Genomic DNA, 24,783 nt, shown 5'->3' with positions numbered 1-24,783 from the left:
AAAAAAAAAAAAAAAAAAAAAGAAATGGGACAACCAAGTGGCTCTCAGTAAGTGCCAACGAGGAGCCCAAGGTGTCTCACTAGAAAGGGCACAGGGTAGGGTCTGCAAACTCAAGCATGTCTGACTTCAAAGCCAGTGCACTTTCCTCTAGCTTAACGTCCTCTAGTCTTAGGGACACTCTACCCCCCTTTTTTTTTGTGGAAACTATGACACCCAGTGAGCCTTTGTCAGAGAATGCTAATAACCCATGAGGCTACCTGTACAGCCCCGAGACCGAATGAGGCAAACGCTTGCTAGAGTGGAAAGGAACCCTCAAACCTTGGGGTTGGAGAGGCTCCAAATGACGGAGATAATGTGCAGTGCCAGCTGTTCACCAGCAGGGGGCCGGCGAGTCTGCCCGTGTTCTTGTGTGGCATGCAGAACACTGGAACGTTGTCAGGAACTCTTAGGTTGGTTGAGATCATAAGGCAACCACCACGATATCCTTCCATCTAGACAGAGATTTAGAGCTGTGAGCTCCACAGTGGCCATGTGAGGTGGACTTTATTGCCCTCATTTTACAGAGGCTCAGATAGTTTGAGTGGTCTCTCCAAGGTCACACAGCCTTGCAAACCCTTGGTCCCCAAATCCAGTTATTTTACTGCACATCTTGAGCTCTTTCTGGCACATCACACTGGCTCTTTGGTAGATCTGACAATTTTATAAATATAAATATAAATATATATATATATATATATATATATATATATATATATATATATAATCTCCACATACTTAATTCTATCTCCTATTTACCTGCCCAGTCCACCAAATAACTGCCCACATTTGAAATTCCCAGTGACAAGGAACTCACTACCTCCAAATGCTTTCTTCAGGAGCAGAGGGAACAGCTTTGAAGGGAACTCTCTGGTGTTGCTTCTCCTGGGTATAGCTGCAGAATTTAGGGAAGGCTTTTATTTATTCATTTATCAACTATATGCTAGTTTCTACTAAGTAGTCACAAAGTCCATGTCTTAGTCAGTTTGGGCTGCCATAACAAAATACCACAGACTGGGTGTCTTAGCCAACAGATGTTTATTTTCTCACAGTTTTGGAGGCTTGAAGTCTGAGATCAGGGTAACACCATGGTCAGGTTCTGGGGATAGCTCTCTTCCTGGTTTTCAGACAGCTGCCTTCGTGCTGTGTCCTCACTTGGTAGGGAGACAGAGCACGTCTTCTCTTATAAGGGCACTAATCCCATCATGAAGGCCCCATCCTCATGAACTCATCTAAACCAAATTATCTCCCAAAGGCCCCATCTCCAAATACCATCACTTTGGGAGTTAGGGCTTCAACATATGAATTTGAGGAGGGGGACTCAATTAAGCCCATAGCTGTTCAGATGCCCATTAGTATAAAGTTATATCCTGTAACACTGTGATTTATAAGAAATACATATTTGTTCATCTCTGATCCTTACACAGAGATCCTAAAACACTTGGAATTCCCTGTGATGAGAGCTATAAAAATGTTTTTTTTCTTATGTTAATGAGGGGGGTTAACACCACTTTGGGAAAATTACCTAAGGATGGGGGTTGGTTGCCAGTGGAGCCAACCATGTGATTAGAGGGTTAAAACTTTTAGTACCACCCCCATCTCTAGGGAGGGGAGAGGGTCTGGAAATTGAGTTCAATCACCAATGGTCAATGTTTAATCAATCAAGCCTGTGTAATGAAGCCTCCATTACACATACGATAGTTCTAAAAATCGAACTACCATATGATCCAGCAATCCCATTCCTGGGTATATATCTGGAGAAAGTCATAATTTGAAAAGATACATGCACCCCAGTGTTCATTGCAGCACTGTCTACAATAGCCAAGACATGGAAGTAACCTGAATGTCCATTAACAGAGGAATGGATAAAGAAGATGTGGTATGTATACCCATGGAATATTACTCAGCCATAAAAAGAATGAATAATGCCATTTGCAGCAACATGGATGAACCTAGGGATTATCATACTAAGTGAAGTTAGTCAAACAGATATCATATGATATCATTCATACATGGAATCTAATTAAAAATGATACAAATGAACTTATTTACAAAACAGAAACAGACTCACAGATTTCAAAAACAAATTTATGGTTATCAAAGGGGAAAGTGGGGGAGGGATAAATGAGGAGTTTGGGATTAACATATACACACTACTATATATAAAATAGATAACCTACAAGGACCTATTGTATAGCACAGGGAACTGTACTTAATATTCTGTAATAACCTATATGGGTAAAGCATCTGAAAAAGAATGAATAAATGTATATGTATAACTGAATCATTTTGCTGTACACCTGAAACTAACACAACATTGTAAATCAACTATATTCCAATAAAATTAAAAAAAAAAAGAAAAAACCCTAAAAGAACTGGGTTTGGGGAGCTTCTGGGTTGGTGAATATGTGGGGATTCGGGAGAGTGGCAGACTGTAGAGAGCATGGGAGCTCTGCACCCTTTCCTCATACCTTGCCCTGTGCATCTCTTCCATCTGGCTGTTCTGAGTTACATCTTTTATAAGAAACCTGTAATCTAGCAAGTAAAATGTTCCTCTGATTTCTGTGAGCCACTCTAGGAAATTAATTCAATCCAACAGGAAGTCGTTGGAACCTCCAATCTACAGCACAGGTGACAACCTGGACTTGTGATTGGCATCTGAAGTGGTGGTGGTAGGGCAGTCTTATAGCACTGAACACTTAACCTGTGGAATCTGACACTATTTCCAGGTAGATAGTGTCAGAGTTGAGTTGAATTGTTAGGACACCCAGCTGGTGTCAGAGAATTGCTTGGTGGTGTTGGAAAACACACATCAGACTGGTGTCAGATATTAACTCTTCTCTGTTCTTTGTATGAATTTTAACTTTACCCCCATACGTGTTTGGACATTTTCCTCTATGCTGTTTGTTGTAAATTGAATTAGTCAAGATAGACTTCGCTAGCTATCACAGCCCTCCAAATTGCAGTGTCCTAATATGACAAAGATTGACTTGTCACTCATGGCAAGTCTGATACGGGTCAGTGTGGGCTCTCCTCTGTCCTGTCAGTCAGGGTTATTCTAAGTGATAACCCAATATTAATATGTGGCAGGTGAATCAAACAAACATATCAGTGGTCAAACAATGCAACCTCGTAAGTGCTACCATGGAGGTATATGGGGCTCTAAGATAACATAGATGAGAGGTTGGGGGATTGAGAAAGTCATCCTAGGAGAAAAGGAAGTAACTAGGTGAAGGATGAGAAGGGGTCATAGGAAACCATCAAAGAAAACATCAAGTTTCATGGAATGGGCAGCATTTGACATGATCAGAGAAAAGGGTGTGAGAGGGAATAATGGGAGATGGGGCAAGCAGGTGGGAGATGGGGCAAGCAGGTAGAAGATGTGGATGGCCTTCCATGAGAAGCTGAAGTGTTGGGATTAAAGAAAGGGATAGTTCACAATGGAAGTCAAAACACACCTTTAAACTCTTTTGATAAATTAATATTTTCTGAGCACCAACAATGGGCTGGGCACTTGTACCTACATTATTTCATTTCAATTTCACATTTTCCTGTACATAAGAGTGATTATATGCATTTTGTGATTGAAAAAGGAGCCTTAGGGAAACTAAGTGCAATTCTCTCACACCACATCCAAAATGATTTTTGCTGTGTCTCACCACCTGGCCACAAAGAACACAAAACAGTAGATCAGCCAACATCCCTGCTCTGTGATGGTCAATCTTAGAACAAGTCACTGTCAGAGCTGGAGGCACTCAGATAAAATCTAACTCAGTGTTTTTCAAAGAACGCACTTTGGACCATCTGCATGTGAGAATTAATAAAGAGAAACTTCAATTAAAATAAAGTTATGAGACCAGAAGGGGGAGCTCCTATGCTCTACAACAACAGCAGAGCCCAACTGGAAAAAGAAAGACTTCTTCTTCTTGCCTGGGAAGAGCTCAGCCAATGAGAGACTGTCATAACTCAGCCAATGAAAAGCCACTATACTTTGAACTCTCAATTCCTCCAATGGATTCTTTTTTGCTATAGTCCTCCTAACTTCATTTTCCCCTCTATAAAAGCATTCTCCACTTCTTGCTGTGTGGGGACATGCATGTGGTGTACAGACTCCAAACTGCAATTCTTTGCTTATCCTGAATAAACCAATTTTTGCTGGAGAAATAACTGGCTTTCTATTTGTTTTAGGTCAACATGCATCAGCAATACTTTGGGTAATCATTGAAATACAAATTCCTAGGTTCCACTCCAGACTCTTTGAGAGGTGAAACTTGAAAATATGCATTTATTATGATCACTTCAGGCATGTTTTTGTGCACACAAAGATTTAGAGGTGCTGATCTAGTTCATCTCTTTTGTAAAATTAAGAAATTTAGGTTCAGAGATGACTCTGAACAAGTTGTATGAGGACACACAGCTTTTGCTTGAAATTGCATTGGGATTTGGATTTCAAATCATCCAACTCAGTGCTTTAGGTCCAAATTCAGCTTTGAGGAGTGACCTTACATAAATGAGTTTAAGTACTCTGGACCTCAGTTTCCTCAATTATAAAATGGCAATAGTTTCCACTTTACCTACATCACAGGAGTGAAGAGTCAAATAGGATGTAGCTGTGAAAGTGTTGTGTAAATTTTGTCATTGTTATTACACTGTTATGTGTATGAAATCAGAGCTCTGGATACAGAGAAAGAGACGAAGGGAAGAGTAGCTAAAAAAGTAAAAGCATTCATAATAGATAGACCCAGAAAAGAAAATGACCCGAAAGGTTAACCTTTAGCTGTGTGAATGTGTGTGTATGACTCACTTTTAACCATAGTCAATTAAGTTAGATTTTCCTTTCAGCAGAGAGTGGGGGCAAAATAGATGGAGTCAGAGGTAATTGCTTCAGAAGAGATGTGTGGGGTAGAATTAGCATGTTTTACTAGTGTTCCAGAAATAGATTTTTCTAGATGATAAAAATTCTTACACTGTATTAAAAGAAATCCTCATATGTCAATGCATTTTGTAAAACTAAGTTATTGGTTTTTTTTTTTTTGCAGTATGCAGGCCTCTCACTGTTGTGGTCTCTCCTGTTGCAGAGCATAGGCTCTGGACGCGCAGGCTCATTGGCCATGGCTCACGGGCCTAGCCACTCTGCGGCATGTGGGATCTTCTCAGACCGGGGCACGAACCTGTGTCCCCTGCATCGGCAGGTGGACTCTCAACCACTGCGCCACCAGGGAAGCCTAAAGTTGGGTTATTCTTGACACCAAAACTACAGATGGGCAGTAAAACAAAGAAAAATTGCAAGCCAATCTCTCCTATGTATTCAGATGCAAAATCCCAAAGAAAATTATTAGTAACCCAAATCCAGAAATGCACAAAATGATATGCAATAACTTGATTTTCACTCCAGGAATGCAAATTCCTGTCCATGAATATTGAGAACTCTTATGATTCAACTAGAGCAAGACAGTCAACCTAGTAGAAAAATGGGCAAAATATATGAAAAGACATTCTGTAATAGAGAAAATATGGCTGGCCAATAAATATATGAAAAAGCTTGGTCTTATTAGTGATCATGCTGATAATTGAGCTAACGTCTAAAAACGAACAGAAGAATAAACCTGAAGTTCAAGTTAAAACCATAAGATATGCATAAATTAGTAAAAATTAAAGTGTCTGACAATATCAAGTACTGGTTAGGATGTGGAGGAACAGGAACTCTTATGTAGTTCTAGTGGAGATATAAATTGTAACAACCACTTTGAAGAACAAATGGCATTGGTAAGAGTAAAGTTGAAGATGTACATAGTCTAAAACCTGGCAATTCTGCTAATTCTACAGAAACTCTTACATATGTAACAAATAAATATGTATTAGAATATTACAGTAGCATTGTAAAACTTGAAAATAATTCAATATCATCAACAGTACAATGAATAAATGTACTGTGTGATAGTCACATGTAGAATACTATACAGCAATGAAAATTAATTTTATGCTTCAAAATTGGTGAACTTCAAAAACTTAATGTTGAGGAGATTAGTTCAAGATGGCAGAGTAGAAGGACGTGCTCTCACTCCCTCTTGTGAGAACACTGGAATCACAACTAACTGCTGAACAATCATCGACAGGAAGACACTGGAACTCACCAAAAAAGATATCACACATCCAAACAAAGACAAAGGAGAAGCCACGATGAGATGGTAAGAGGGGCACAATCACAATAAAAATCAAATCCCATAACTACTGGATTGGTGACTCACAAACTGGAGAACACTTAAACCACAGAAGTCCACCAATTGGAGTAAAGGTTCTGAGCCCCACGTCAGGCTTCCCAACCTGGGAGTCCGGCAATTGGAGGAGGAATTCCTAGAGAATCAGACTTTGAAGGCAAGCAGGATTTGATTGTAGGAATTCAACAGGACTGGGGGAAACAGAGACTCCACTCTTGGAGGGCACACACAAAGTAGTGTGCACGTCGGGACCCAGGGAAAGGAGCAGTGACCCCATAGGAGACTGAACCAGACTTACCTACTAGTGTTGGAGGGTCTCCCGCAGAGGTGGGGGGTGGCTCTGCCTCACTGTGAGGACAGGGACAGTGGCAGCAGAAGTTCTGGGAAGTACTCCTTGGTGTGAGCCCTCCCAGCGTCCTCCATTAGCCCCACCAAAGAGCCAGGTAGGCCCCAGTGTTGGGTCGCCTCAGGCCAAACAATCAACAGGGAGGGAACCAAGCCCCACTGAACAGCAGTCAAGTGGATTAAAATTTTACTGAGCTCTGCCCACCAGAGCAACAGCCAGCTCTACCCACCACCAGTTCCTCCAATCAGGAAACTTGCACAAGCCTTTTAGATAGCCTCATCCACCAAAAGGACACAGAGCAGAAGCAAGAAAACTACAATCCTGCAGCTTGTGAAACAAAAACCACATTCACAGGAGGATAGACAAAATGAAAAGGCAGAGGACATTGTACCAGATAAGGAAACAAGATAAAACCCCAGAAAAACAACTAAATGAAGTGGAGATAGGCAACTTTCCAGAAAGAGAATTCAGAATGATGATAGTGAAGATTATCCAGGACCTCGGAAAAAGAATGGAGGCAAAGATAGAGAAGTTGCAAGAAATGTTTAACAAAGACCTAGAAGAATTACAGAAGAAACAAACAGAGATGAACAATAAAATAACTGAAGTGAAAAATACACTAGAAGGAATTAATAGCAGAATAACTGAGGCAGAAGAATGGATAAGTGACCTGGAAGACAGAATGGTAGAATTCACTTCTGCAGAACAGAATGAAGAAAAAAGAATGAAAAGAAATGAAGACAGCCAAAGAGACCTCTGGGACAACATTAAATACAACAACATTCGCATTATAGGGGTCCCAGAAGGAGAAGAGAGAGAGAAAGGACCCTAGAAAATATTTGAAGAGATTATAGTCAAAAACTTCCGGAATATGGGAAAGGAAATAGCCATCCAAGTCCAGAAAGCACAGAGAGTCTCATACAGCATAAACCAAAGGAGAACACGATGAGACACATAGTAATCAAACTGGGAAAAATTAAAGACAAAGAAAAATTATTGAAAGCAGCAAGGGAAAAATGACAAATAATATACAAGGGAACTCCCATAAGGTTAACAGCTGATTTCTCAGCAGAAACTCTACAAGCCAGAAGGGAGTGGCATGATATACTTAAAGTGTTGAAAGGGAAGAACTTACAACCAAGATTACTCTACCCGGCAAGGATCTCATTCAGATTTGATGGAGAAATCAAAAGCTTTACAGACAAGCAAAAGCTAAGAGAATTCAGCACCACCAAACCAGCTCTATAACAAATGCTAAAGGAACTTCTCTAAGTGGGAAACACAAGAGAAGAAAAGGACCTACAGAAACAAACCCAAAACAATTAAGAAAATGGTCATAGGAATATACATATTGATAATTACCTTAAACGTGAATGGATTAAATGCTCCAACCAAAGGACACAGGCTTGATGAATGGATAAAAAAACAAGTCACATGGGCTTCCCTGGTGGCGCAGTGGTTGCGAGTCCACCTGCCGATGCAGGGGACACGGGTTCGTGCCCCGGTCCGGGAAGATCCCACATGCCGCGGAGCAGCTGGGCCCGTGAGCCATGGCCGCTGAGCCTGCGCGTCGGAGCCTGTGCTCCGCAACGGGAGGGGCCACAACAGTGAGAGGCCCGCATACCCCCCCCCCAAAAAAAAAAGAAAAGAAAAAAAAAACAAGTCACATATATATGCTATGTAAAAGAGACCCACTTCAGACCTAGGGACACATACAGAATGAAAGTGAGGGGATGGAAAAAGATATCCCATGCAAATAGAAATCAAAAGAAAGCTGGAGTAGCAATACTCATATCAAATAAAGAATGTTACAAGAGACAAGGAAGGACACTACATAACAGTCAAGGGATCATCCAAGAAGAAGATATAACAATTATAAATATATATGCACCCAACATAGGAACACCTCAATATATAAGGCAACTGCTAACAGCTATAAAAGAGGAAATTGATGGTAACACCAAAATAGTGGGGGACTTTAACATCTTACTTTCACCAATGGACAGATCGTCCAAACAGAAAATTAATAGGGAAACACAAGCTTTAAATGACACAATAGAGCAGAGAGATTTAATTGATATTTATAGGACATTCCATCCAAAAACAGCAGATGACCCTTTCTTCTCAACTGTGCATGGAACATTCTCCAGGATAGATCACATCTCGGGTCACAAATCAAGACTCAGTAAATTTAAGAAAATTGAAATCATATCAAGCGTCTTTTCTTACCACAACACTCTGAGATTAGAAATGAATTACAGGGAAAAAAGCCCCGTAAAAAACACAAACACATGGAGGCTAAACAATACGTTATTAAATAACCAAGAGATCACTGAAGAAATCAAAGAGGAAATCAAAAAATATCTGGGGACAAATGACAATGAAAACAGGATGATCCAAAACCTATGAGATGCAGCAAAAGCCATTCTAAGAGGAAAGTTTATAGCAATACAATCCTACCTCAAGGAACAAGAAACAGCTCAAATAAACAACCTAACCTTACACCTAAAGGAACTACAGAAAGAAGAACAAACAAAATCCAAAGTTAGCAGTAGGGGAGAAATCCTAAAGATCAGAACAGAAATAAATGAAATAGAAACAAAGAAAACAATAGCAAAGATCAATAAAACTAAAAGCTGGTTCTTTGAGAAGATAAACAAAATTGATAAATCTTTAGCCAGACTCATCAAGGAAAACAGGGAGAGGACTCAAATGAATAAAATTAGAATGAAAAAGGAGAAGTTACAATGGACACCACAGAAATACAAAGAGACTACTACAAGTAACTCTATGCCAATAAAATGGACAATCTAGAAGAAATGGACAAATACTTAGAAAGGTATAACCTTCCAAGACAGAACCGGGAAGAAATAGAAAATATTAACAGGCAAATCACAAGTAATGAAGTTGAAACTGTGATTAGAAATCTTCCAACAAATAAAAGTCCAGGACCAGATTGCTTCACAGGTGAATTCTATCAAACATTTAGAGAAGAGCTAACACCCATCCTTCTCAAACGCTTCCAAAAAATTGCAGAGGAAGGAACACTCCCAAACTCATTCTATGAGGCCACTATTACCCTGATACAAAAACCAGACAATGATACTACAAAAAAAGAAAATTACAGACCAATATCACTGATGAATATGGATGCAAAGATCCTCAATAAAATTCTAGCAAACAGAATCCAACAACACATTAATAGGATCATACACCATGATCAAGTGGGATTTACCCCAGGGATTCAAGAATTCTTCAATATACACAAATCAATCAGTGTGATACACTATATTAACAAATTGAAGAATAAAAACCATATGATCATATCAATAGATGCAGAAAAATCTTCTGACAAAATTCAACACCTATTTGTGGTAAAAACTCTCCAGAAAGTGGGCATAGAGGGAACCTACCTCAGCATAATAAAGGCCATATACCACAAACTCATAGCAAACATCATTCTCAATGGTGAAAAACTGAAATCATTTCCTCTACGATCAGGGACAAGACAAGCTTGTCCACTCTCACCACTATTATTCAATATAGTTTTGGAAGTCCTAGCCATGGCAATCAGAGAAGAAAAAGAAATAAAAGGAATACAAATTGGAAAAGAAGTAAAACTGTCACTGTTTGCAGATGACATGACACTATACATAGAGAATCCTAAAGATGCCACCAGAAGACTACTAGAGCTAATCAATGAATTTGGTAAAGTTGCAGGATACAAAATTAATGCACAGAAATCTATGGCATTCCTATACAATAATGATGAAAAATCTGAAAGAGAAATTAAGGAAACACTCCCATTTACCATTACAACAAAAAGAATAAAATGCCTAGGAATAAACATACCTAGGTAGACAAAAGACCTGTATGTAGAAAACTATAAGACACTGATGAAAGAAATTAAAGATGACACAAACAGATGGAGAAATATACCATGTTCTTAGATTGGAAGAAGCAACATTGTGAAAATGACTACACCACCCAAAGCAATCTACAGATTCAATGCAATCCCTATCAAAAAACCAATGGCATTTTTCACAGAACTAGAACAAAAAGTTCCACAATTTGTATGGAAACAAAAAAGACCCCGAATAGCCAAAGCAATCTTGAAAAAGAAAAACGGAGCTGAAGGAATAAGGCTCCCTGACTTCAGACTGTACTACAAAGCTACAGTAATCAAGACAGTATGGTACTGACACAAAAACAGAAATATAGATCAATGGAACAGGATAGAAAGCCCAGAGATAAACCCAGGCACCTATGGTCAACTAATCTATGACAAAGGAGGCAAGGATATACAATGGAGAAAAGACAGCCTCTTCAATAAGTGGTGCTGGGAAGACTGGACAGCTACATGTAAAAGAATGAAAGTAGAACACTCCCTAACACCACACACAAAAATAAACTCAAAATGGATTAGCAACCTAAATGTAAGACTGGACACTATAAAACTCTCTGAGGAAAACATAGCAAGAACACACTTTGACATAAATCACAGCAAGATCTTCTTTGATCTACCTCTTAGAGTAAAGGAAATAAAAACAAAAATTAAAAAAATGGACCTAATAGAAATTAAAAGCTTGTGCAAAGCTAAGGAAAGTACAATCCAGATGAAAAGACATTCCTCAGAATGGGAGAAAATATTTGCAAACTAATAAAAGGATTAATCTCCAAAATATATAAACAGCTCATGAAGCTCAATATTAAAAAAACAAACAACCCAGTCCAAAAATGGGCAGAAAACCTAAATAGACATTTCTCCAAAGAAGACAGATCGCCAGGAAACCACATGAAAACCTGCTCAACATCACTTATTATTAGAGAAATGCAAATCAAAACTACAATGAGGTATCACCTCACACCAGTTAGAATGGGCATCATCAGAAAATCTACAAAGAGCAAATGCTGGAGAGGGTGTGGAGCAAAGGGAACTCTCATGCACTGTTGGTGGGAAAGTAAGTTGATACAGCCAGTATGGAGAACAGTATGGAGGTTCCTTAAAAATAGAATTACCATATGACCCAGCAATCCCACTACTGAGCATATACCCAGAGAAAACCATAATTCAAAAAGACACATACACCCCAATGTTTATTGCAGCACTATTTACAATAGCCAGGTCATGGAAGCAACCTAAATGCCCATCAACAGATGAATGGATAAAGAAGATGTGGTACATATATACAATGGAATATTACTAGCCATGGATAGGAACGAAATTGGGTCATTTGTAGAGACGTGGATGGATCTAGAGTCTGTCATACCGAGTGAAATAAGTCAGAAAGAGAGAAAGAAATATTGTATATTAACGCATATATGTGGAGAAAAATGGTACAGATGAACCGGTTTGAAAGGCAGGTAGTGAGACAGAGTTGTAGAGAAGAAATGTATGGGCACCAAGCGGGGAAAGTGGCGGGAGCTGGGGGTGGTGGTGGGATTAATTGGGAGATTGGGATTGATATGTATACACTGATGTGTATATAATGGATGACTAATAATAACCTGCTGTATAAAAAAATAAATAAAATAAAATTCAAAAATTAAAAAAACTAAAAATCCCCCAAACTTAATGTTGAGTGAAATAAGCATGTCATAGAAGATAACATAAAGTATGAATCTACTTATATAAATATAAAAATGTGGTTAAAATGAAACATATGATTTAGGTATATATTACACATACAGTTAATAGTTAAGGAAATGATTTTATTAAATTTAGGGTGAAGTGGGATTGGAGGCTGTTACTGGGGAGAGGCACCCAATAGGCTTCCACACTACTGGTAATTATCTATTTCTTCAGATGTATGTTGAGTATATTAAATAGTTGAGGTATTAATTTTAATATTATTTTTAGATTGTAACTATACAATAATACCTGTTGAATATATGAAATATTTAACAATTCTTAAAAATAAAACAAAAATGTATATATTTTCCCCATAAAAAACCCCACTATAATGCAAGGAAAACAGCTTACAAAATTAAGGTGGTCTGCTAGTAATGTAATTGCCTGCCAGAACAAAAGTCAACAGTCTTTTAGAGAAAGAAAGTAGAACCAAAATTCTCAACATTACTACATGTATTCTCATTCCCCCACCCCCACAAAAAAGCATATCAAGAGATGAGCAGAGGGTGGAGTTAGCAGACTTTAAAACAGTTAGCTGTATGATAAAAAGTAGATAGGAAAAAATGGTCAAAATAGGTAATCAGATGTGAAATCTCAGTAGTAAAATGGGTTCATTACAAATGAAACAAATGGGCATTCTAAAATAAAAAGTACCATATTTGAAATGAAAAATTCAGTAGATCAGCTTTAAGGAGGACTGAATTTAGCAGAAGAATCAGGGAACTTAAAGAAAGGTAAATAGAAATTACTCAAACTGAAATAGAAGAGGAAGATAGAATGAATAAAACAGAACAGAGTGTTTAAGACTTGTGGACAGTATCAAATCAGCCAACAAATGTGTAGAGTCCCAGAAAGAAAGGAAAAGAGACAAGGGAGAAAGGGAAGAATAAATCTTTGAGGGGATAATGTTAAAAATATTAAAAAATTAATGAAACACATCAAACTACAGGTAAAAGAAACTCAGAGAATGCCATTCAGGACAAATACAAAGGAGATGATATTCAGCCTATTTTAGTCAAAACTATTGAAAACCAAGGATGAAAAGAATACATTTAAAAACCGGTCAGAGAAAAGGAACATATTACACTCAGGGGAAAAATCACTGATTCTTTTACTCTGTCATCTCCATTTTGCCATTGAGCCTATCCAGTGAGACTTATATTTTTCAATTCTAAAATTCAATTCTACAATTGGCTACTACATTTTTTAGTTCTAAAAATGTTTACTTGATTCTTTTTTGTATCTTCTATTTCTTTGGCAAAGCTTTGTATTTTTTCATTTGTTTCAAGTGTGTTTGTAATTTCTTGTTGAAGTGTTTTTGTAATATTATCTTTAAAAATCCCTTTCAGATAATCCCCCAATTAGTATCATTTCAGTGTTAGTATCGATAGTATCTTTCCCTGTTCAAGTTGAGACTTTCCTGGTTCTTGATGAGTAATTTTTGATTGTGTGCTAGACATTTTTGGCATTGTGTTATAAGACTCTGGATCTTATTCAAATCTTCTATTATAGCAGGCCTCCCTCTGCTAATACTGCACCAGTGAGGTATGGGTGGTGGTGGTGTTTACTCTCCACTGGGTACAGGTGGAAGTCTAATATTCCCAATCATTTTTCTCAGATGGCTGGCTAAAGTAGGACGGATATTGTCAAAAAAACTTTCTGCCTTGCCAGGTCACCTCCTTTTCAGTCCTTTGACTGGAGAAAGCAGGTTTTCTTGAGGCTACTTTCTGCCTGCACCTGTTGGTATTTCTTGGCTGCAGACTTTCTAGAGCTCAACCTGGACTATATAGAAGGCAAAAAGAAAACCCAGGGAACTTACCACAGTGTCAATCCTCAAGTTCTGAGAACTTTAGCTAGTCTGACTTCTTCTCTCCACTGTTCCATACTCTGCTTATATTCGTTTTATATATTATGCCCAGATATTTTAGTTATACTAAGCAGGGGCAATAGAATGAAATGCATCTACTCTATCTGGTACAAAACTAAAAGTCCTACTTTCATTAAAAAATATAAAAATAATACAGTTCATGGACTATAAGATCTTTAAGGCTGCTGTTTTGATTTCTGTAAGTTACTGTTGTAAAATGATGAAGGTGGTGGTGACTCTACAAATGGAAAAATTGGGGAAGAATACTTTGTGTTTTTGTCTCCAGCAGTGACTGGGTAGGGAGAGTACTGTGGCTTTTTGAGATAGGAGGTGTTTTGCTTTGAGTAAATCAATGTTAATATTTACCTAGAGCTGGTAGAATTAGGTTATGAAACGGGGCCTGCAGAGTTCCTGACCAGGCTGATGTTTTACATCTCTTTTGAGGGCTATGCAATTAACAGAGCAACTGTACCTTCTTCCTTGTTAATTGGAATGCTACCTGTGTTTCCTCATGAACTCTCTGGTGCTGGTGTTTAACATCTCATACACTTATGCTGTATTTTCCCAAGTTGGGTGAAGCTCTTTCAAGAGAGCAGAAAATAGCTCCTTTACTTCCTCCTGTCCCTGCAGGTACTTAGAAAAGGGTCTTACACAATGTAGAGGCTCATAAATATCTGATAGGACTATTCCTTCTTCTGTAAGTCTGGTTAGCATCAGCTGCTTCTAATGGGCAGCACCTGATTTTAGAACTTGCAGACTAGGCTGTGGACTATGAGAGAGCACATCTTTCCAGGGCAGCCCTTTTTTAAAAAAATTTTTATTGAAATATAGTTGATTTACAATGTTGTGTTGGTTGTAGGTGTACAGCAAAGTGATTCAGTTATACATATACATATATATACACATACATATTCTTTTTAAGATTCTTCTCCATTATAGGTTATTACAATATATTGAATATATTTCCCTATGCTATACAGTAGGTCCTTGTTTGGTTATCTACTCCATATATAGTAGTGTGTATATTTTAATCTCAAACTCCTAATTTATCCCCCCCTTCCCCTTTGGTAACCATAAGTTTGTTTTCTACGTCTGTGAGTCTATTTCTAGTTTGTAAATAAGTTCATTTGTATCATTTTAAAAGATTCCACATATAAGCAATACCATACGATATTTGTCTTTCTCTGCCTAGCTTACTTCACTTAGTATGATAATCTCTTGGTCCATCCATGTTGCTGTAAATGGCATTATTTCATTCTTCTTTATAGTTGAGTAATATTCCATTGTGTATATATACATCTTCTTTACCCATTCATCTGTTGATGGACACTTAGGTTGTTTCCAAGTCTTAGCTATAGTAAATAGTGCTGCTGTGGACACTGGGGTGCATGTATCTTTTCAAATTATAGTTTTCTCCAGATATATGCCCAGGAATGGGATCACTGGATCATATGGTGACTCTGTTTTTAGTTTTTTTTTTTTTTTCACATCTTTATTGGGGTATAATTGCTTTACAATGGTGTGTTAGTTTCTGCTTTATAACAGAGTGAATCAGTTATACATATACATATGTTCCCATATCTCTTCCCTCTTTGTCTCCCTCCCTCCCACCCTCCCTATCCCACCCCTCCAGACAGCCACAAAGAACCGAGCCGGTTTCCCTGTGCCATGCGGCTGCTTCCCACTGGCTATCTACCTTACGTTTGTTAGTATATATATGTCCATGTCTCTCTCTCGCCCTATCACACCTCACCCTTCCCCCTCCCCATATCCTCAAGTCTGTTCTCCAGTAGGTCTGTGTCTTTATTCCTGTTTTACCCCTAGGTTCTTCATAACATTTTTTTTTCTTAAATTCCATATATATGTGTTAGCATACGGTATTTGTCCTTCTCTTTCTGACTTACTTCACTCTGTATGACAGACTCTAGATCTATCCACCTCATTACAAATAGCTCAATTTCGTTTCTTTTTATGGCTGAGTAATATTCCATTGTATATATGTGCCACATCTTCTTTATCCATTCATCCGACGACGGGCACTTAGGTTGTTTCCATCTCCGGGCTATTGTAAATAGAGCTGCAATGAACATTTTGGTACATGACTCTTTCTGAATTCTGGTTTCCTCAGGGTATATACCTAGTAGGCCTCTCACTGCTGTGGCCTCTCCCGTTGCGGAGCACAGGCTCCGGACGCGCAGGCTCAGCAGCCATGGCTCACGGGCCCAGGCGCTCCGCGGCATGTGGGATCCTCCCGGACCGGGGCACGAACCCGTGTTCCCTGCATTGGCAGGCAGACTCTCAACCGCTGCGCCACTGGGGAAGCCCTGTTTTTAGTTTTTTAAGGAACCTCCATACTGTTCTCCATAGTGGCTGTACCAATTTACATTCCCACCTACAGTGTAGGAAAGTTCCTTTTTCTCCACACCCTCTCCACATTTATTATTTGTAGAATTTTTGATCATGGCCATTCTGATTGGTGTAATACGATATCTCATTTTAGTTTTAATTTGCATTTCTCTAATAATTAGTGATGTTGAGCATATTTTCATGTGCCTGTTGGTTATCTGTATGTCTTCTTTGGAGAAATGTCTGTTTAGATCTTCTGCCCATTTTTTGATTGGGTTGTTTGTTTTTTTGATATTGAGCTGTATGAGCTATTTGTATATTTTGGAAATTAATCCCTTGTTGGTTGCATAGTTTGCAAATACTTTCTCCCAGTCCATAAGTTTTCTTTTTTTTTTTTCATTTTGTTTATGGTTTCCTTTGCTGTGCAAAAGTTTTTAATTTTAATTAGGTCCCATTTGTTTACTTCTGTTTTTATTTTCATTACTCTAGGAGACAGATCTAAAAAAATATTGCTGTGATTTATGTCAAAGAAGGTTCTGCCTACATTTTCCTGGGAGTTTTAGAGTATCTGGTCTTACATTTAGGTCTTTAATCCATTTTGGGTTTATTTTTGTATATGGTGTTACCGAGTGTTCTAATTTCATTCTTTTACGTGTAGCTGTCTGGTTTTCTCAGCACCACTTGTTGAAGAAACTGTCTCTTTATTGGATATTCTTCCCTCCTTTGTTGTAGATTAACTGACCATAAGTGCGTGGGTTTATTTCTGGGCTTTCTATCCTACTCCATTGATCTATATGTCTGTTTTTGTGTCAGTACCATACTTTTTTGGTGCAACTGCAACTTTACCAAATCCATTGATGAGGTCTAGTAGTTTCCTGGTGGCATCTTTAGGATTTTCTATGTATAGCATCATGTCATCTGTGAACAGTGACAATTTTACTACTTCTTTTCCAATTTGGATTCATTTCATTTCTTTTTCTTTTCTGATTGCTGTGGGTAGGACTTCCAAAATTATGTTGAATAAAAGTGGTGAGAGGGGGCATCCTTGTCTTGTTCCTGATCTTGGAGGAAATGTTTTCAGCTTTTCACAATTGAGTATGATGTTAGCTGTGGTTTGTCATAGATGGCCTTTATTATGTTGAGGTTTGTTCCCTCTATCTTACTTACTGGAGAGTTTTTATCATAAATGGATATTGAATTTTATCAAAAGCTTTTTTTGCAGTTTTTTAAAAAACATCTTTATTGGAATATAATTGCTTTACAGTGGTGTGTTAGTTTCTGTTGCTTTTGCATCTGTTGAGATGATCATATGGTTTTTATTCTTCAATTTGTTAATGTGCTGTATCACACTGTTTGATTTATAGATATTAAAAAAATACTTGCATCCCTGGGATAAATCCCACTTGATCATGGTGTATGATCCTTTTAATGTATTGTTGGAGTCAGTTTGCTAGTATTTTGTTGAGGATTTTTGTATCTATGTTCATCAATGATACTGACCTGTAATTTTCTCTTTTTTATGGTGAAATCTTTTTTTTTTTTTTTTTTTGTGGTACGTGGGCCTCTCACTGTTGTGGCCTCTCCCGTTGCGGAGCACAGGCTCCGGACGCACAGGCCCAGCGGCCATGGCTCACGGGCCCAGCCACTCCGTGGCATGTGGGATCCTCCCGGACCAGGGCAAGAACCCGTGTCCCCTGCATCGGCAGGTGGACTCTCAACCACTGCTCCACCAGGGAAGCCCATCTTTGTCTAGTTTTGGTATTAGGCTGATGGTGGCCTCATAGAATGAGTTCAGAAGTGTTCCTTCCTCTACAATTTTTTGGAACAGTTTCAGAAGGATAGGTGTTAACTCTTCGATCCACCTGTGAAGCCATCTCGTCCTGGACTTTTGTTTGTTGGGAGTTTTTAAATTACTGATTCAATTTCAGTACTGGTAACTGGTCTGTTGATATTTTCTATTTCTTCCTGGTTCAGTCTTGGGAGATTGTACTTTTTAATGAATTTGTCCATTTCCTTTAGGTTGTCCATTTTATTGGTATATAGTTGCTTGTAGTAGTCTCTTATGATCCTTTGTATTTCTGTGGTGTCGGTTGTAACTTCTCCTTTTTCATTTGTGATTTTATTGATTTGGGCCCTCTCTCTTTTTTTCTTGGTGAATCTGGTTAAAGGTTTATCAATTTTGTTTATCTTTTCAAAGAATCAGCTTTTTAGTTTCACTGATATTTTCTATTTTTTTTAAAGTTTCATTTATTTCTGCTATGATCTTTATGATTTATTTCCTTCTAATAACTTTGGGTTTTGTTTGTTCTTCTTTCTCTAGTTGCCTTAGGTACAGGGCAGCCCTGTCTTAAAAAAGCACTGAGCTCAAGGAGTAGACCCAAGGTGGCTACTCAACCCACCGGGGGCTGTTTATTGAAGTCTCCTCCCAGGATCTTTGTGTTTTGGGATCACCTCACGATTTTAAGCCATAAATCAGAGAATTTATATTTTTGGTCCTTGGTTGCCAGCCATTCCTCCCTCCCCTGCTGACTCCCACCTATCCACCCACTCTCCGCCAATAGAATAAATATATTTGTTTAATGAATGTCCCTGTGGATGAGTGGATGGAGGAAAAGAGAGGAATGGAATGGAACGGAATGAACGAACTTGGAAGCCACAAAGATGTCTGGAAACGCAGAAATTCTCATGAATTGCAAATTTATTGACTGAGGAGGCAGTGGGGTTGGGAGGTAGTTGCACAGAAACAAAGGAGGGAAAACTGCAGAACAAGATGCAGCCCCAGAGCTCAATGGCTTCGTCTGGGTAGATGAAGACGTGAAGGGTTGAGAAACATCAGTGCAATATCATGAGAGCGCTAAGCCCATCGGCGCCCACGGAGAACACCTCCAGCTCCTTCGTCTCCGTGGCGTCCAGGGGGCCTTATTTGCTTGGCCAGGTAGGCGTCTGCTTCTGCTGGGTCTGATGGCAGACCGGGACGCCCTGGCTACCCCCGGAGCCGCCTCCGGAGGAGCCGCCAACGCAAACGGAGCCGTCCCCGGAAGAGCCACCACTAGAGACGCCTCCGTAGCTCTGGCCCTGGACCTTCTGGTCAGTGGAACCGCCGCCGCTGGAGTTCTTCCCATCGGAACCTCCTCTGCCGCCTCCAGAGCCGTCGCTCCCGGAGGATCCCCCGCCGCAGCTGGAGCCGCCACCAGCAAAGTAGTCTCCGCCGCCGGAGCTGCCACAGCTCCCGGAGGACTTGACGCTTTTACCGGAGCCGCCATCGGAACCACCGGAGCCGCCGTCGCCGGATTTGCCGCCGCCGCCGCCGCAGGTTTTCCCGCTGCCCACTGGGGGTTGCGGGGTGGGCTGCTTTGTCTGGTGAGACATGTTTGTCTAAGGAGGAACGGAACCCTGGAAGGAAAGCAGAGAGCATCACTGGACCAGCTGCAAGAGGATGCTGAGGCAGAGGCAGCGGCATGTACGGCAACGCCCGTCGTCCTCCGAGCAGCGCTGCCTGGGCCAGGCTTGAGCTCTCTCTGACTGGAAATGGGGAAGAGCGCTCAGCTAGGACTCCTAGGATTAGTGCTTTTAGAAAAAAGTTGTGTTTCCCCTGCGAAAGTCTTTACCAAGTTTTAAATAGCCCACTTAGTGGTGCCCATTTCTCTTTCTCTCCCAGCTCTGCTTCTGTCCTCTGCTGTGTGATCTTGGGGCGAATGACCCACACGTTGCCTGTTTCCTCACTTCCTGTAAGATGAGATGGTTTGAGTATTTCACTTCTCAGTTCTCCTCTGATCCCAGCACTGATTCTCTGAGTGCAAATATAAAATTACCACAAACCTCCACCTAGGGTGGGGGATTTTATCTATCCCTGGGACAACAGAGGGAGGTTTGTCTGAATGTCAGAGGGCTGTTGTACCCCATTCCTTGCAAAAGAGAATTAGTTCAAACTCTTGGTCTGTTCCACTGACTTCAGCCATGATCTCTGACCAGTTATCAGAAAAGGCAGGCTCCCCCATGGTCCTGTCTGGAAACAGATGAAGGACCCCCATGGTCCTTTGGACCAGCATCTCTGACCAGAAGATATCAGCTTTGCTTACACCCAAGTTTGGTTGAGGGAACCCTAACTAGGAGGAAACTGTGTCCCAGCATCTCACAAGTCATTTCCCTCTCAGAACATCTTGTGTAAAACAGGCACTGGGTTCCTATGACTCCTAAAACCTTCCCCCTCTGCAGCATTCTCTGAATCATTCTTCCTGTTCTCTGAGAATACATTCAGCCTGTAGTCCTTACAAGTTCACAAGTGCCATCCAGCCCATTCACAGGCTGCCTGGGATAATCTCTGCAGAATGCACCTCTGCGCTGGGCACAGGGCATGTCCCTTACAAGGGTGCCAGAGAGAAAGGAGGTAGTCTTGTTTTTGTGGTATTTACATTCTGGCCAGAAGATCAGAAACACCATCTGCACAGCAGCAGCTCAGCTCTCTTTCCTGTCTGAAGCCCCTCTAAACATGAATGCAGTTGGAAAGGCAGAGGTCCTGTAGGTCCCAAAGAGGAAAGAGGACTTGCCTACCTGTCCCCTGGTCCACATAGCCCATGCAGTCCTGAGCAAGACCAGCTGGGAAGATGAGAGCCAGTAGAACCCACACTTACCCAAAGCACCAGGAAGAGTGAGTGAGGAGAGGAGATGCTGGCTATGTGAGGAGCACTGGAGCTCCTGAGGTTTTATACTCTTGAGTCCTGACTCATCTATTGATCTGGACCAGCCTCTCATGTTTGGCTTCATTTACGTGATCTATGGCTGTCACCCCACCTCCCTGTGATTGCCATCACAGGGTGACACATTCATGAAGATTTTGGCATTCTTGAGATGGGAAGCCTCATGTGTGACTGACCCCTTCTCTGATGCAACTGTGAGGCAGGCTGGCTAGTGGGGACGGCCAGCCAGAGTGGATGGCAGACTTTGTTTCCAAAACCAATGGCATGGGGTGTATGCCATAACCAGAGGGCAGCCTAAGAGAGTCACACTGGAGATCTTAGTCTTTGGTCCAAGGAGTAGGACTTTTCAAATCCCACTGTTTGGTTTCTGATCCTATTGCTTGTAACTTCTTAGAATTTTGTTTATTGATTAAAAAAATTTTATTGGAGTAAGTTGATTTACAATGTTGTGTTAGTTTCAGGTATACAGCAAAGTGAATCTGTTACACAAATACATATATCGCCTCCTTTTTAGATTCTTTTCCCATATAGGCCTTTACAGAGTATTGAGTAGAGTTCTGGAGCTTCTCAGAACTTAGGAGAGATCCTGTTTCTCCTTTCCAAAAATTTTCTCCCCCAGGATTTCATGTGTGCTTCACTGGGATGTTCCTGTTGCTCCCAAGAGAGTGTGTGAGCCCCCAGTACCCAGTTCTGGGTTGCACACCATGGACAGTGCCATAAATAATGGGACACTGGTACCTACTTTGATTTATTCCTGAAGACAGTGAATGTCTACAAATACTGATCCTCACTACTGACTTTCTTTGTGGAGGAACAAGCTAAAGAGATCAACCATGTGGTCCTTCCCACCATAGCCCTTTGGCTCTGGGGTCCTGTTGTCTTGTGCAGTAACACTGACCTCAGCCTAAGAGGCAGCCTTGGAATGGAATGGACTTGAGATTAGGTGACTGGGTTTGGGTGCTCCCTATGCTACTTGCTAGCTGTGTCACCTGTGTCACCTTGGGCAAAGTCATAGCACCTTACCCAGTGCCTGCACACAGGAGGCACTTAGTAAGCATTTGCTGACTGTTGAATAAACAAAGTTTCTGATGCTCAGTTACCTTGTCTATCAAATAGTAATGGAATGGTAATACCTGTTTCACCAAAGCCATGAGGGAGTCCACAGATGGCTTGAGGCAAGCTCTTATCTAGAAAAATAACTCAAAAATTCATAGTTGACCCTGGACAAGTAGCTTCAAACTCTGTGTATGAAGAGCAGCATTTTTTTTTAACATCTTTATTGGAGTATAATTGCTTTACAATGGTGTGTTAGTTTCTGCTTTATAACAAAGTGAATCAGTTATACATATACATATGTTCCCATATCTCTTTCCTCTTGCATCTCCCTCTCTCCCACCCTCCCTATCCCACCCCTCTAGGTGGTCACAAACCACCGAGCTGATCTCCCTGTGCTATGCGGCTGCTTCCCACTAGCTATCTATTTTACATTTGGTAGTGTATATATGTCCATGCCACTCTTTCACTTTGTCACAGCTTACCCTTCCCCCTCCCCATATCCTCAAGTCCATTCTCTACTAGGTCTGTGTCTTTATTCCCATCTTACCCCTAGGTTCTTCATGACCTTTTTATTTTCTTTCTTAGGTTCCATATATATGTGTTAGCATATGGTATTTGTTTTTCTCTTTTTGACTTACTTCACTCTGTATGACAGACTCTAGGTCCATCCACTTCACTACAAATAACTCAATTTCGTTTCTTTTTATGGCTGAGTAATCTTCCATTGTATATATGTACCACATCTTCTTTATCCATTCATCTGTTGATGGACACCTGGGTTGCTTCCATGTCCTGGCTATTGTAAATAGAGCTGCAATGATCATTTTGGTACATGACGCTTTTTGAATTATGGTTTTCTCAGGGTATTTGCCCAGTAGTGGGATTGCTGAGTCATATGGTAGTTCTATTTGTACTTTTTTAAGGAACCTCCATACTGTTCTCCATAGTGGTTGTATCAATTTACATTCCCACCAATAGTGCAAGAGGGTTCCCTTTTCTCCACACCCTCTCCAGCATTTATTGTTTCTAGATTTTTTGATGATGGCCATTCTGACTGGTGTGAGGTGATATCTCATTGTAGTTTTGATTTGCATTTCTTGAAGAGCAGCATTTTTCCCTCTTCTTTCATCACTGGAACTCAACTGCTATTGTTTCAGATACTACATTTGAAGTTAGTTCCACCCAGCTATGTATTGAAATGGCATACATAATAGTAAATAATAATAAATTGACGGTTAATTATGGTGGAGTTTTAATTATCCAAATGATCTGATTAGACTGTGGCCTTCAGACCCTTGTGGCACTAGTTTTAATTTGGACAGTTTTAGTTTGGACAGCATGAAGGTGCTTCCCTTCTGAGAGAATAGCCAGGAGGGAGAAGCCAGCATGTTTCAACTTGAAGCTGAGGCACCATGGAGATTTTGGAGGAAAACAGCCTCCAGCTAGATGATTGTCATGGGTTTAACAAAGAACAGTTTTATTTAGCTGGGTTCACTGGAGAAGTGGAGAAGATGTGGACCATGGTTCCCACACTAATCCCACCCTAATGTTGCCCCATTACTGTGTGTACCCTTGTCCTTAGGAAAATGTAAGTAAAAGGATGCCAGCAGAGTGTTCATGAGAAAGAAAGTCTAATTCTGAAGTCACGGCCCTCCTAGCTTTTTTTGGTGTGTGTTAAAACTTCATTTCTTTTAAAAGTGATGCTGCTGACAAGATGTTGTAGTCGTTTCTTTCATGTCCTTACTTGTCAAAATGAGAATTTGGCTATTGTATGATTTGGTTATCACATTCTTTTTGAGGGAGATGTGTTACTTCTCTATGAAATTCCAAAGTTTGGGAACCTCAAGGGCAGGTGACTCTAAAGAGCTAATAACCTTGAAATTGCCCATATTGGTTTGGAGGACTCATGTTCTTATAAGAAAGGTATGATATATTCTTTCTTTTTATCAGACTTAATATCCTAATGCTTTATTCATTAATCCAGCCAACACCAGTGTACTGGGAAGTATGCTAAGGATTATGGAGGAGAGTTTTCAGAGTTGTGTATGGATCTCCCTGGTAGATTTGGGGGAGGGGTACTCCATGCCTACCTCTGCCACCCTATATGACATTTAGTAGGGAAAATCTTCTAGCTAGTGCATCTACTTTGTTAGCATATAGAAGAGGCTGATGCAACATGGTATTGACAGAAGCGCTCGATCTTGTGGCTCTGAGTTAGCCTTGCCTGAGGTGTGAGTATGTGAACCTAGTTCTCCATTTTATCCCTCTAGTCCAGAAGTAGGGGGATATCTGTGTGGACAGAGGTTTATGATCACGTATTATCGTATCAACGAGGAAGTGATGAAAGTTTTTAGAATTATGACACTTAGGTATTTGGAGTTTTACAAGCCTTGGCATGTCAGATTTCTAAGACTTTTAGCCTTTACATTCTTAAACTTTCATGTGTGCTTGCTAGCTCGTCGGAGTTCAGCAGCCTCACGAATTAGGTCATAATTCCTGCCTATACCTGTATCCTTAGAGGGGATGGCCCATAAAGCAAATCTTTCACAACTTGGCATTAGTAGGTATGCAGTAAATCTTGATGG

The 24,783-nt window shown here is 40.2% G+C and overlaps 1 protein-coding gene across 1 annotated transcript; it reads right to left on the bottom strand.

The window, feature by feature from the left end:
* Positions 1-19,364: 19,364 nt before the first annotated feature.
* On the bottom strand, positions 19,365-19,814 carry LORICRIN (loricrin cornified envelope precursor protein). The gene has a single exon (XM_007464382.1). The coding sequence runs from the start codon at positions 19,812-19,814 to the stop codon at positions 19,365-19,367; it is 450 nt and encodes a 149-aa protein (XP_007464444.1).
* Positions 19,815-24,783: the final 4,969 nt, after the last annotated feature.

The sequence above is a fragment of the Lipotes vexillifer genome, unplaced genomic scaffold, assembly GCF_000442215.2.
Source record: "Lipotes vexillifer unplaced genomic scaffold, Lipotes_vexillifer_v1.1 scaffold854, whole genome shotgun sequence".
In the NCBI taxonomy this organism is placed as follows: domain Eukaryota; kingdom Metazoa; phylum Chordata; class Mammalia; order Artiodactyla; family Lipotidae; genus Lipotes; species Lipotes vexillifer.
The sequence above is the reverse complement of the archived record's forward strand: the minus strand, read 5'-3'. Positions and strand labels throughout refer to the sequence as shown.